General features: G+C 34.6%; 1 protein-coding gene and 1 long non-coding RNA gene across 3 annotated transcripts; both read left to right on the top strand.

Moving 5' to 3' along the window:
- The first annotated feature begins 3,182 nt into the window (after nucleotides 1-3,182).
- LOC121758728 lies at nucleotides 3,183-3,862 on the top strand. The gene is made up of 3 exons (XR_006041553.1): nucleotides 3,183-3,254; nucleotides 3,343-3,525; nucleotides 3,598-3,862. It is a non-coding gene; the product is annotated as an uncharacterized LOC121758728 (long non-coding RNA).
- A 3,985-nt stretch (nucleotides 3,863-7,847) lies between these two features.
- Nucleotides 7,848-9,788, top strand: LOC121756885. Of its 2 annotated transcripts, none has more exons than XM_042152309.1 (3): nucleotides 7,848-8,423; nucleotides 9,262-9,323; nucleotides 9,419-9,788. In XM_042152309.1, the coding sequence occupies exons 1-3, from the start codon at nucleotides 8,318-8,320 to the stop codon at nucleotides 9,614-9,616; spliced, it is 366 nt and encodes a 121-aa protein (XP_042008243.1). In that variant the 5' UTR covers nucleotides 7,848-8,317; the 3' UTR covers nucleotides 9,617-9,788. The 2 variants fall into 2 exon arrangements, with proteins under 2 accessions (XP_042008243.1, XP_042008241.1); XM_042152307.1 differs by having other exon boundaries at nucleotides 9,416-9,788.
- Nucleotides 9,789-13,375: the final 3,587 nt, after the last annotated feature.

Raw genomic sequence — 13,375 nt, 5'->3', positions numbered from 1 at the left:
TTCAAGATATCCGATGGGTAGTGTGGCAAAAGCAAACTTGACAAAACTTGCCCGAGCATTTGAGGTAGCTTTATATGAAGAAGAAATCCCACATACAGTGAAAGAAGCCCTAGGAATCAAACACTGGAGAGAAGCGATGATGGTCGAATTAAAAGCCTTGGAAAGAAACAAGACTTGGAAGAGATGTCGACTGCCAGAAGGAAAACGTACCGTTGGATGCAGATGGGTCTTTACAATCAAACGGAGGCCTGACGGAACTATCGAGAGATACAAGGCCCGTCTTGTAGCTAAAGGATATACTCAGACCTATGGGGTGGACTACTCTGAAACATTCTCACCGGTGGAAAAAATGAATACAGTTCGAGTGTTGCTCTCTATTGCAGCAAACAAAGACTGGCCCCTACACCAGTTCGATATGACTAATGCATTCTTACATGGTGACTCAAGAAGGAAGTCTACATGGAAGCTCCGTCTGGTTTCGAGGATGACTTTGAAGATGGAGAAGTCTGCCAATTGAAGAAAACATTGTATGGGTTAAAACAGTCTCCGAGAGCTTGGTTCGGGAGATTTGCAGAAGCTATGAAAAAGTACGACTATCACCAAAGTAATGCAGATCACACTTTATTCTTGAAGAAGAGAGGGGATAAAATCACCTGCCTAATAATCTATGTCGATGATATGATCATCACAAGGGACGATTTTGAAGAGATAGAGCAACTTAAGAAGAATTTGGCGACGGAATTCGAAATGAATGATTTGGGGGCACTCAAGTATTTTCTGGGAGTTGACGTCCTAGGATCAAAGGAAGGGATCTTTATCAGTCAGAAGAAATACACTTTGGATCTTCTAGCAGAATCTGGCATGTTGGAATGTAGGCCTCCAGACACACCAATCGCCATAAACCATGGTCTCCAAATAACTGAGGGAGCCCAACTAGCCGACCGAGAAAGATATCAAAGGTTAGTAGGAAAATTAATCTACTTGTCACACACTAGACCAGATATCACATATGCAGTAAGTGTGATAAGTCAGTTCATGCACCAACCTCAAGACGACCACCTTGAAGCAGCATTAAGAGTTGCTCGATACCTCAAAGGAACCTTTGATCATGGAATTATGTTCAAGAAGAATGGACATTTGGGGATTCATGGTTATACAGATGCCGACTGGCTGGAAACCCAATAGATAGAAAATCCACTTCTGGGTACTTTACATTTGTTGGAGGAAAATCACTTGGAAGAGCAAGAAACAGAAGGTCGTAGCGTTGTCAAGCGCAGAGGCGGAATTCAGAGGAATTCGAAATGGTTTGACAGAGGTACTATGGCTTAGAGGATTGATAGAAGAATTGAGTTTTCTATCACAAAAACCATGTCGATTGTTCTGTGATAACAAAGCCGCGATCAGCATTGCAGAAAATCCAGTCCAACATGATCGAACAAAACACGTTGAAGTAGACAGACACTTTATCAAAGAGAAAATCGAGGCAGAGATTGTTGAGTTCCCATTTGTTCGATCCAAAGATCAACTTGCAGATATTTTGACAAAAGCAGTTGGAGCAAAAGTTTTCTCAGAAGCTCTTACCAAGTTAAGTATCGGAAATCACGTTACTTAACTTGAGGGGAAGTGTTAGTTAATGAGCTCAAGAGTTCCAAGAATACAACATTTATAATATCTAGTTTCAATAGTAGACTAGTTCCAAGAATGTATTTGTTGTTGTATCTCAAGAGTCTCCAACACTCCTATAAATTAATGGATGTTGGATTACTTTTTCAATTAATAAAGTATACAACTATTTGTTTCAACAAAACGAAGATGCTGAAAATCGGTTGTCAATTAAAAGGTTTTGCTTCGGCCGCCGCCGCAGATACTCTGACCTTCTGACGGAGAGAATGCCTGATTTTTCAAACAGTTCTTCAAAATTAAGACACACAGTTTTCATTTTTTATTTTTCGTTGTATTTATAGAAGGACGAAAACAAATGTGGCGCGAAAATCGAGTGATTTTTTGGGCAACTGAATTTTCAGTAGTTGATTATTGATATATTCAAATTCAAATTCAAATTCAAATTCAAATGCTATCAAAATTGCTTTTAAAATAAGAGATAAAAATAATAATTTCTTCGCACTTTTTTATTTTACTTCTTCACCCGAAATCTTCTTTTTATGATGTTATAATAGTGCTATCAATTGAATGTATTTATTACATTTTGCATAAGTATTAATACTATTAAATAAGGATGCAAGTCAAGCCATTCCACTTGATTTTGGTCAATTTCTATGAAGACTAGGCATGTAAGAAATTTGTTCGGGCATTTAAAAAAGAAAAACCCCGTTCAATCTTCAATGGGTCACCATTCCAAATTGGCTCGCCAAGATCAAACGCCGGCTCCAATCCAACGCATCCATGTAATTTACGAGCTACCATGCTAAATTGGTCTGCCGAGATCTCATCATGTATAAGTATATATTTACAGGGACGGAGCCAGAAATTCAATATAGGTAGGGCAAAAATATATATAAAGATATTTTAAGCAAGTAAGAAGGGGCATATATAAAGGATATCTCAAAAAAATTAGAAATTAATGATCAAAATAGCGTATATATTTTTTTTGAGGTGGGGCATTTGCCCCTTGTAATGCTAATGTAGATCCGTTCCTGCATATTTACAACTAGGCATACTAGACCAACTTTGTATAAATACTAAAAATAGGTAAAAGGAAGAATTAGTCTCAATGTTTAAGGTTTTCGTTCTATAATAGTAACTTATTGTTCCAGTAATTTTGAAAAGATGCCCAATGTATTTTTGAATTATCTTAATATATATTCTAATAAATGCTCCAATCAGAGAAAATCGATCATTTATCAAAACTAATCAAATCCTATATTATGAAAAAGAAAGTTACAAATAACATAACCAATCAAAATGATGGACCAACTAAGTAGTAATCATTTTTAGGCCTAGACATTATTTTCTTTAGCCCAACCCAATGAGCACCTATTTTGAATCATGATACTGAATTCTAATTACTGATAAGTACTTGTTTAAGGTGACCAAATCACAACTAATAAAAGATATTCTCCATCTTCTCCTCTCCACATTTACCGGAGAACCAATTATTATCTTTTTTCCAAGTAAAAGAAATATAAATTTAAAAATACATCATTTTTTTCCATTTTTTCTTGGCCTGATCTGAAATCTCTTCTTCAGCACATCCATATATAAGGCCACATGCATAACATCTCTCACACATGTTGGTGAGTAAAAATTTCCTAAGTTTCTTCCTAAATTTTTCTGATTTCTTATGCAATTCTTTTGATTATTATTTTTTCATTTATTTAACAGGGGATATGATTGAAACCCATTGATTTGTCTCATCCTTCACCATTGGGATTGATTAAAATTCAACAATCAATCCTAAATCGTGTTATATGAAGATGACAATGAAGTGTTGGAACAAAATGATCACACCAATGAGGAAAGCTTGGACCAAATTTTCGAGAAAGATCGGTCGTTGTGGATCTTCAGGTTCTCCCCTCTCTTTCTTCGCGTCTGATTTATATCCCACATGGCATAATTTGTGGACGGTTGGAATTGCAGGGCACATAAAATTGCAACGCGACGTGAAGTCATGTGAGTACGAGGATGTCCACGTGCTGTGGGAGATGCTGAATAAGAGCAACACGAATGTAAGACAAACACGAAGAAATAGTTCATTGTGGAAGTTTGTAGATCGTTGCCGCTCTTGCTAAACATTCATCTACTTGTGTGTATTTTTGTTCTCTTGTAGCAATCATTTTTGTGTCAACTTGAGTGATTAAGAATGCAAATAGAATGTACATTGTGTTTATATGTGAATGTGAATATGAGATCTTCGAAATTTATTTAACACTCGTTTATTTAACTTTTTTTAAAAATTTAAAAATAATAAGTGTTTGTATAAGGAAATCAATTAATTGGAGAACAAGAAGGCAAATGATGAAGTTATGACAAGAATAAAGAAGGAAAACAATTAAAGATTATGGAAAATCAAATACAAAGGATATTAGTATAATTAGAATATATTTTCCATGTATAGCTAGAATTAGAGCCTATAAAAGGTTGTGTAACCATTGAGATAATCAATTCAAGTCATTCACAATATAGTCTTTGAAGTTCTCCCAGTCTTTTACTTTCTGCAATAGTCTTTTATTTTCCGCATTGTATTTTCTAACATGGTATCAGAGCAGGTTCGATCATAGGGATCGATCACTGTCTCTATATAAAAAAAATAATAATAAATCCAGAAAACCCTAAACAAGCCTTCATCATCGTCCATTTCCGAAAACCAGCCAAAACAAGCCAAAACCCTTTCAAACACAGCCATGAATCAGCCCAAAAAATCTGTCCAGTTATATAGTTAAAGCCAAACCATCCAAACACCCGGTCAAGGAGCGGAAGTATCTGACCGAACAATCTCTCTCCAAATTTATGGACTCCAAATCTATTGGTGCAAGAGAAGCTCGCAAGGCAAAGAAGTTGACGAATTGCCCGACGGGAAGTTCTTCACCAGCAAAGTGACGGCATTGCAAGACCCGATAGATGAGGCTGCTGCTCTACTAATGACCAACCGTGGTGGAGATGGCAGCGGCGAGAAGCAAGGTTGGTGGCTAAAACAGCGCTGGCAGCAGCGGCGTTTGCCCGCTGAGTGAAAGAGCTGTGGTGCTAGACGACCGAAGCGAACAACGCGAACGACGGTGTTGTGCCACCGCGAAAATCGGTGGGAAAATCAGAGGCGGTGACCTCACAAGGCCCTTGTTCTGGCGAATTGAAAAAAAGGGAGATGAAGTCCCTGACAGCAGCAACGCGCACAACCGCCGTCAAGAGAAGAAAACAGAGGAGTAATCCTTGTTTGTCCGGCCGAGGGGGAGAGAACTACCACATCCGGAGAAACCAGAAGGAGGCAGATTGTCGGAAGGAGAAGACATGACTGAAGTTTACTCCTTCAACTAGGCTGTAAACTTGGGTGTCGGAAAAGTGTTTCCAAATGGAGGTGCTAACTAAAAGTGTATTGGCGCCGACGAACAGATTGTCGCCAAGAAGAGAAATTCAGGAAAAGAGTCGAAGCAGTCGAAGAATTATCCGGTAGAGGGGAAGAGGAAGTACACTACTATACTACCAGAAGGTTCGTCTCCAATTCTACCAGCCATACTGGTGTGTGCAGCCAGTTAACCGGAGAAGAAAACAGCTGCGAAGGAGGCGCGGTGCACTATTGACGATAGAGTCGAGGCTTGGCAGGAATCGGCGAGGAAATCTGCCGTGATGACGGCAAGAGGAGAAAGCGAAGTGAAAGAGTGATCGGAGAAGTTTCACTTCCGAGCTTTGGTGCAGGAGGAATCCCAGAGGCCACCGATGCCTACTTCAAGGGACAATGCTGAGCCAGAGGAAACGGGAGATGACCGACATATGAAGGTGGAAAATGATTTAGACATTGGTGGAGATCTTTTGAAGATCTCGCAACGTCATAACATTGAAGACATTGAAGAAGACAATAGTAGTAGAGGAAGCAATGTGCCCCATCACAATTAATCTGAAGTAGATTCTGTGTTGGGCTCTAACAGACGGCCCCTTGGTATCCTCTTTGCATTTTGATATTGGAAGAAATGCCTGGTATTTCACTTATATTGAATCCAAGGCCGAGAAGGCCAATGGTTATTAGGCTCAAGAAGAAAAAAAATGAAAATAATGGGCTCATAGTTTGAGCTGGAATGGGCTGGGAATGGTCCTCCAACATTTAGCATTGGGCTGCAAATTAAATTTAGTCAGAAAGGTGAATGAGCTACTCGACACGAGTAAAAACTGTCAGTCAGAAAGGTGAATGAGCTCCTCGATACGAGTAAAAACTGTCAGTCAGAAAAAATGAAGTGGCTCCTAGACAAGAGCAAAAACTGTCTAGATTAGCTCCTGGACAAGAGAAAAACTTTCTAGATTAGCTCCTCGACAAGAGGAAAAACTTTCTAGCTTAGCTCCTCGACAAGAGTCAAAACTGTCTGAATTAGCTCCTTGGTATGAGTTAAAACTGTCAAAGATGGCTCCTAGATATGAGCAAAAACTGTCTAAGATAGCTCGCGGATAAGAGCTAAAACTATCTAAGATAGCTCCTAAATATGAATAAAAACTATTTAGACAAGCTCCCGAACACAAGTTAAAACTGTCTAGATTGGCTCCCGGACACGAGTTAAAACTGTCTAGATTGACTTCTTGACACGAGTTAAAACCGTCAACAAAAAATTGAAGAACTCCATGAAATGAGTCTAAACTTTCAATGATGAATGAAGAGCTCCTTGATACGAGCCTAAACTTTCAATGAAGAAAAAATAACTCCATGATATGAGTATAAACTATCATTGATGAATTGAAGAAGCTCTATGATACGAGCATAAACTGTCAATGGAAATTGAAGAACTCTTAAATACGAGTATAAACTATTTATCAAACTAAAAATCATGCAAGTTAAGTGTCGAAAAACTCGATACTTAACTTGAGGGGGAGTGTTGGTATAAGGAAATCAATTAATTGGAGAACAAGAAGGCAAATGATGAAGTTATGACAAGAATCAAGAAGGAAAACAATTAAAGATTATGTAAAATCAAATACAAAGGATATTAATATAATTAGAATATATTTTCCATGTATAGCTAGAATTAGAGCCTATAAAAGGTTATGTAACCATTAAAATAATAAATTCAAGTCATTCATAATATAGTCTTTGAGTTCTCTCCGTCTTTTACTTTCTGTAATAGTCTTTTAATTTCTACATTGTATTTTCTAACAATAAGTATAAAAAGAAAAGGAGAAAATGAAAGAAATGGAGCACAGGGAAGAGTGCTAGTGGATCGGAAGGGATCACCTCATACCTTACATAATACATTTTATAATACACCATTAAATAGTTGACAAGTGGAACTATTTTATGGGTAAAAAAGTAATTTTTGGAAATTATTCCCAAGTTTTGTTATTTCATGCACTTTTGCTTATTATATTTAATCAAAGAAGCTACGTAAATTGTTAAAAATATTTAATAAGTCAAATTTTATTTACTTCAAAATATTTATATAAAAAGATTAATTTTTTTATGTATTCTATCAAATTTAAAATTTCTTTTTTATTTCTTTTCTAATTTTATTGAGATTATATAATTTTTAATATCGGTAAAAGATGTCGATCTTATATAAAAATGCAATTAACTAGAATTTGACCAAATATCATGTTTTATATAGCTATTATCGAAATACAAAATAATATAAAAAATATAGTACTCCATAAAAATAATTGCAAAATTTTAATTAATTAATTTTTTTATATATAATTAGTTGATTCTATTATAATGAAACCGAATTTTTTAAAAAAATATAGTCAACTAATTATGTCAACCTTTTTTAACTTAATAAAAATTTACAGTTATTTTTATAGAATATATATAATAAATTTTATATTGAGATAATAGCTATATAAAACATAAAATTTGATCAAGCTTTAGTTTATTCACAATTTTATATAAGAGCCACATTTTTTTAGTGATATTAAAAGGTAAATCATCAAAGTAAAATAAAAAGGGAAATTTTTGACATTTTTATATTTTTCAGAGAACATAAAAGTTACATTTTCTCATATAAATCTTTTTAAAAAAGTAAAATTTGACTTATGATATTTGCTTAACAAGAGTAACAAAATTATTTTGATTAAATATGGTAGTAAGAAAGTGAAGAGAATAATTTCTAGAAATAACTTTTTTAATCATAAAATAGGTTCCACTTGTTAACTATTTAATGGTGTATTATAAAATGTATTATGCAAAGTATGAGGTGATCCCTTCCGGTAATGGAGGCAGAGGCAATCAATGGCGGAGGAAGGGCTCGCATTCCACCGCAACTCCTGCATTTATTTCTCTTTTACCGATTCATTCATCCGCATTTACTCCTCTTCTGCAGCTAAGCTCAACTACTCTTCAATTTCAATTACTTCCCCAACTAGATCACTGTAGCAGTGGCGCCATGACAACGAACGCACATTATTTTTCAGCTAAATTATGCTATTTTATTTGATTTCCATATGCTTCGATCGCCTATTTAATTTATGATGTTATATTGTGGTTGTATGTGTGCTTGCATTTGGGGATTGTGCCAATTTCTATCTTGTTATCTCCGCGGATTTTCTGGTCGATTTTAGGGGTTTTTGAATTTTAGAAACGGTGACGAAACTCTGCTGCTGAGGACTTTTCCTTTGAAATGCTTGTGGATTTTGTTACTTTTAGAGAAAATTGAAACCAGCTACTGTAATAATGAGGAGTTTTGGCTTCTTGTTCATGTTGTTGTTGATGGTGATGGGGGCAGCTGCCTTTTTGTACCTTAGCTCTCTGAGCAAAGAAGGAACTATCATCAATCCAGGTAAACCTTTTTTTAACTCTTCTGTTTGCAGCATCTAGTTTCTAAAAAATTGAACAAATCTATGTGTATGAACATGTTGATTTTGCAGATCTCTTTTCTGTATAATTAGTTTGGTTGATGTCTCACTCATATAGTAATCTTTGTTCATGTAATTGGCCGATTTGAGATAAGGGTGAAGCTATGGGTAGATCAAATTGACTGTGTTTCTTTAGCAGCTTCAGGAATTTGTAACAAAAAGTCATGGCGGATAATGAGAGAAGTTGTAATTTGGAAGAGGGAAAATTGGAGATAGAAATTTCTTGAAAAAAACTTGTTAAGTCATTGCATATTCATTCCTTTGCAAATCTCGGCATAAGAAAACCTTCTCTGCATTGTAGATTCTCCACAAACATCTTAACTTTGTCTAAATGCAGTTCTGTGGTGCTGAGATTAGATCATTTTTTTAATTTCCTTTTTGGATCAAAGCTTATTTATTTGTTTTGAAGTTCCTATGTCAATACTTGTTATTTGCCAATCTTGCAATTATAATCCTAGATGATTGCTAAGTTCATTTTGTGAGCACGTCTTTTGCTATATTATTTGAGATGACTCGTCTTGTTTTGACCAACCCAGATATTGGCTTTAGTGAATCAATAAAGTGCTGAAACAAATTAAGTTCTTGCCTTCTTGGAATTAACTTAGATTCAAGGCTGATTGCATAGAGAAAAGGAAGGTAGTTTTCATTAGTTTGCACTCTAATGCATCATGTTTGACATTCACTTTGGTTGATTACTATGTAACTAAACTAAGTGGTGAATAATACGATTTGTTTCCTTCACACTACTCCTACTGGATTCAGGTATGGTTTCAATAGGCCGCGTGAAGGCTATGGCTTTGACGATAAAAAGAAGGAAGGTCAAGGTACAGTCACTTAAGCTTAGATCTTTCAAATTCTTTGATATACAGAATAAGTCAATTTCATTTGTGGTTATGACAAGTCTTCTATTATTCAGCAGCAAGACATGGATCATCCTAGCAAAGCTGCAGACGTTGAGGGCAATGTTCACTTGGAAGACTACCGCCCTATTGATCCAATTCCAAGCTCGACAGCTTCCATAATACCCGGTCCGATCCAGCACGGAACTCCTCTGATGCCTTACATGCCGGGGCCTTCTCCTCCTCCCAGTGAAGCGAAGCGTGGTGAGTTTCCTTAAGAGTGATGATAATGTGCTATATAGATGAAGCATGTAGTTGCATTTTCAGTTCTTAGGAGGATAATTAGGTTATGTTTTTTTGGATATTAGTTTTGTATTACACTTTGATGTAGACTGTAGAGGATCATCTTGTACGAATCCTTGTATAGTGAAAATCTGTTTCACACTTTAATATGTTTAAATAGTGGTGATCAGTAAGAGAAATAAAATAACAAGTGAAGTGATAATAAAATATGATAGATTAAAAGGGTTAATTTTTTTTAGTTTTAAAATTTTTAAAATTTTTAAAACTTATCTTCAGCCATTACCAAACTAATGTTTTTTAAGACTAAATTATCCGAAATTGTATGTAACAAGGGGCTGAACAATCCAAGAAATAAAAAAGTGCAGAGCATGAAATATATTAATGGCTACCGAGATGGGGAGGAAGAAGATGATTACCTAAAAAAGTGCTCCACTGAGTACTAAAACAATTACTATTATTATATTCAAACGTTACTTGTAAAATGTGTCCAAATAATAAAATGTTAGTTTATTGGCTATTGATATAATTACATCGCAATAACTTTTTAAAATTGTACGATTTGTTTGAAATTTATGGATTTCTTTAAAACTTTTACTTTATTTAGCAAAATATTAACTTAATTACTTAGTTTCCCTTTAATAATTTCAACAAATTCTAAATTTTCTTCTCCAATGTAACTTTTCCTTTTTCTTTGCAAATAATTCAAGCAAACTCAAAATTTGTTTTTATAGTGACTTTAAACCATAAGTTAATTTTTCTCTTTTTTCCTTTTAAATTTAATTATGCAAAAACTTTTTTTCAGTATATTTATTATTTATTACCAAAATTTCTCCACCCCTTTATGAAAAATTGACAAATTTTTTATTTTGGTATATCAACAAAATTAGTGTCGTTTATATTAATGGAAACATTTTTACCAATTTTTCTCTTATTCGATTGTACTTTACCTATTATTTCTCTGTATCTCTATAAATCCATGGACCGACCCCATCATCTCCACCCCGTAGGAACTACGAGATCACCCCAAGGGTGCCTTCGGCATCCAGGGGTCACGGTTACTGATTTGCATTAAAACTTGTTTCATTAAAAAATAAGATAATTTTTTGTTGACATTGCTAATATACATAATAAGCCCCTACCAACCAAAAATCTTGCGTCCGCCCCTGAGAATGCCATAGTATCTTACCTTTCTTAAGATTAAATTGGCATCGACTTTGAATTTATCTGAAATTAATAAAGATGATTTTATTATACATAAGGCAAGACTAGTTCTACTTCTACATAACTACCTGACATAATCCACTCAACTCGCAACATATTAAGTGATTAAATTTTGTCTAATCCACCAAATCAAATAATCCATATATGTGGACTATTGGTATCTTACTCTTTTTTTATATAAAGAAATAATTAATAATGGTTTCTTATTTACCTCGTAGCGACTCAAATTCTCAACCTATTCAAAAGAGGAAAACGTTTTACGAACTAGGTTGTTTTTTTTATCAATTATCATATTTTACTTTCCATTACTTATGTTTTATAGAACGATTTTTGCATTAATACAATTAAATTACCATGTCTATAATGTTTTATTACACCTAATGTAAGTATCATTAAATATCAGTGCTAAGGTTTTTAAATTGTCCCTTAATTATCAAAAATTATTTTTTTCCACATGACGAAGCTCAAGATTCATAAGTAGGAAAATTTATCTCAAAATAAAATTTAGTATTCTTTATGTATGAACAATTTAAGAACCAAACTGAATAGACAAAGAAAGAAAAGGGAAGAGAAAGTGCATATGCGGCGAAACGCAAGCGGATCCCATTGCCACTATATGACTTTATTTGCCTTTTTAATCCCCACATTAATAATAAATTAAATAAATATTTCCTCATTATTATATCTAACCCACCTGATGACGTGGACTCCACTGCCAGTGGACGACCTCATTCCTGTGGGCCCTGATGACGAGGATCGCACTCCTTTTCTCCTTCTCTTTTTACACCCAAGTAATTATACATAATTACAATTCCTACCACTACAATTTTATTCACATTTTACTATTTTTCAACTAAAAAAGGTACTTATAATTTTTGGTCAAATTCCCATATAAGTGATATACTCCACAATTTACATATTTTAAAAAAATAAGTATTTAATATGTATACCATTATACTTTTCTAGTGTAATTCTGTGGGTATGCTTTGCTATCTGGAATAGTTAAGAGTGTCCACAGTGGGGGAGCCGCTGCCCGTGGCTCGGATGCGCGGCCCCCACTGCAGAGAGCCACGATTCGCGGCTGAGGGCCGAGAGCCACGAGGGAGCCGCGGCCCTCCACTGCAGCGGGCCACAAAACGCGGCTAGGCCGCGAAATATTTTTTTTTAAAATTTTCAAAAATTCTTTTATAAATACTACCATTTCCATTTCCATTTCCATTTTTTCCACTCCATTTTACACTTCAACACCACAAAATCCTAATTAAAATCCTAGCAAAGATGCAAGGTGGAGATGGTGATTCCCCGGGGTATGGAGACTCGGGATACGGCAACTTCCCAAATCAGATGTGGAGTAGGAAGGGTGGTGATGAAGACGTGCCGGATTCCGATGACGCCACCGAGTAGGAAGGGTGGCGTCTTTTTGTGTAGTGTTTTTTAAAAAATTTCGTTGTATAATTTTCCTCTATCTATAATACGACGAAAATTTGTCTGTAATTCGCTTTTTTATTAAATTATGTTTATTTTCCAAATTATTAGGCTAATTAAATTTGTTGTAGTTAAATTAGAAAATATAGATGAAAAAAAGTAAACAAATTAATTTTTTTTTTGGAGAGAGCCACATTTCGTGACCCTTGTTGTTTTTGTTTATTTACCATTGCGGAGGGCCATGGAGAGCCACATTTCGTGGCCGGGCCAACTTTGGTGGCCTTCAAGGGCCACCATTGTGGACACTCTAATACTGATATAAAGTCATATCTCGTTGAGAAAAGGACCAACTTTTTTTTTTAATTTATAGGTTGAAAGTTTGTCGCAATATCTATTATGCGGATGGAAAATATTATCTCCACATATTTCTTGGTTGGAAATTTGTCGTGTTTTCCATTGTATTAAGGCGGAAAATGTTCTGTAAAGTTGTAACTGAACTCTTATAGTATCTAATTCAGCAAAAGCTATGCAATTTTCGTTAAAAACAATGAAACATATAGTATTACGTTTTCTTTGTACAACAATTTTTATTAGTACATGATATAAGGTAGTAATATAATTAACAAAGGATTGATAATTAATAGTATTATATGATCATAAATTTGAGTACATATCTCGAAGATGTGTTATTTAATTTCTATACAAGTTGAGGTTGTAGTATTAGTTTGGACTTTGAAGAATGCTTGTAAATTCTGTAATAATAATCCCTAAAAATCATTGTAATTAATTAGTAATGCTTAAAACTAGATCCATTTCATTATATAAGTAAGTAGTAGTAGTATATGCTATTTTTTAATTATGAATAATATATATAGTACTAGCTAATATTCATGAATTGTTTTATGTGCAAGGAAACTTCATGGGTTTAAATTAATGTTTGGGAATGCAACACTTATACTTTCACATCCAATAAAATAATGTGAGAGATACTCCACTTAAATTTAAGAAGAACAAAAAACAATGGTAATTCATTCTATTATTGTCCACATTATCATTTATTTTTAGAGAATTGCCTACTTGTGATATTT

The sequence above is a fragment of the Salvia splendens genome, chromosome 12 (assembly GCF_004379255.2).
Source record: "Salvia splendens isolate huo1 chromosome 12, SspV2, whole genome shotgun sequence".
NCBI lineage: Eukaryota > Viridiplantae > Streptophyta > Magnoliopsida > Lamiales > Lamiaceae > Salvia > Salvia splendens.
Note: the sequence above shows the minus strand (reverse complement) of the source record. Positions and strands in the feature narration are given on the sequence as shown.

Bases quoted from the DNA above. Each gene is read 5' to 3' on its own strand.
- LOC121756885 (XM_042152307.1), top strand. From the start codon at position 8,318: ATGAGGAGTTTTGGCTTCTTGTTCATGTTGTTGTTGATGGTGATGGGG. The intron at 8,424-9,261 runs GTAAACCTTTTT...TACTGGATTCAG, and splicing joins AGGAACTATCATCAATCCAG to GTATGGTTTCAATAGGCCGC. The intron at 9,324-9,415 runs GTACAGTCACTT...TCTATTATTCAG, and splicing joins TAAAAAGAAGGAAGGTCAAG to CAGCAAGACATGGATCATCC.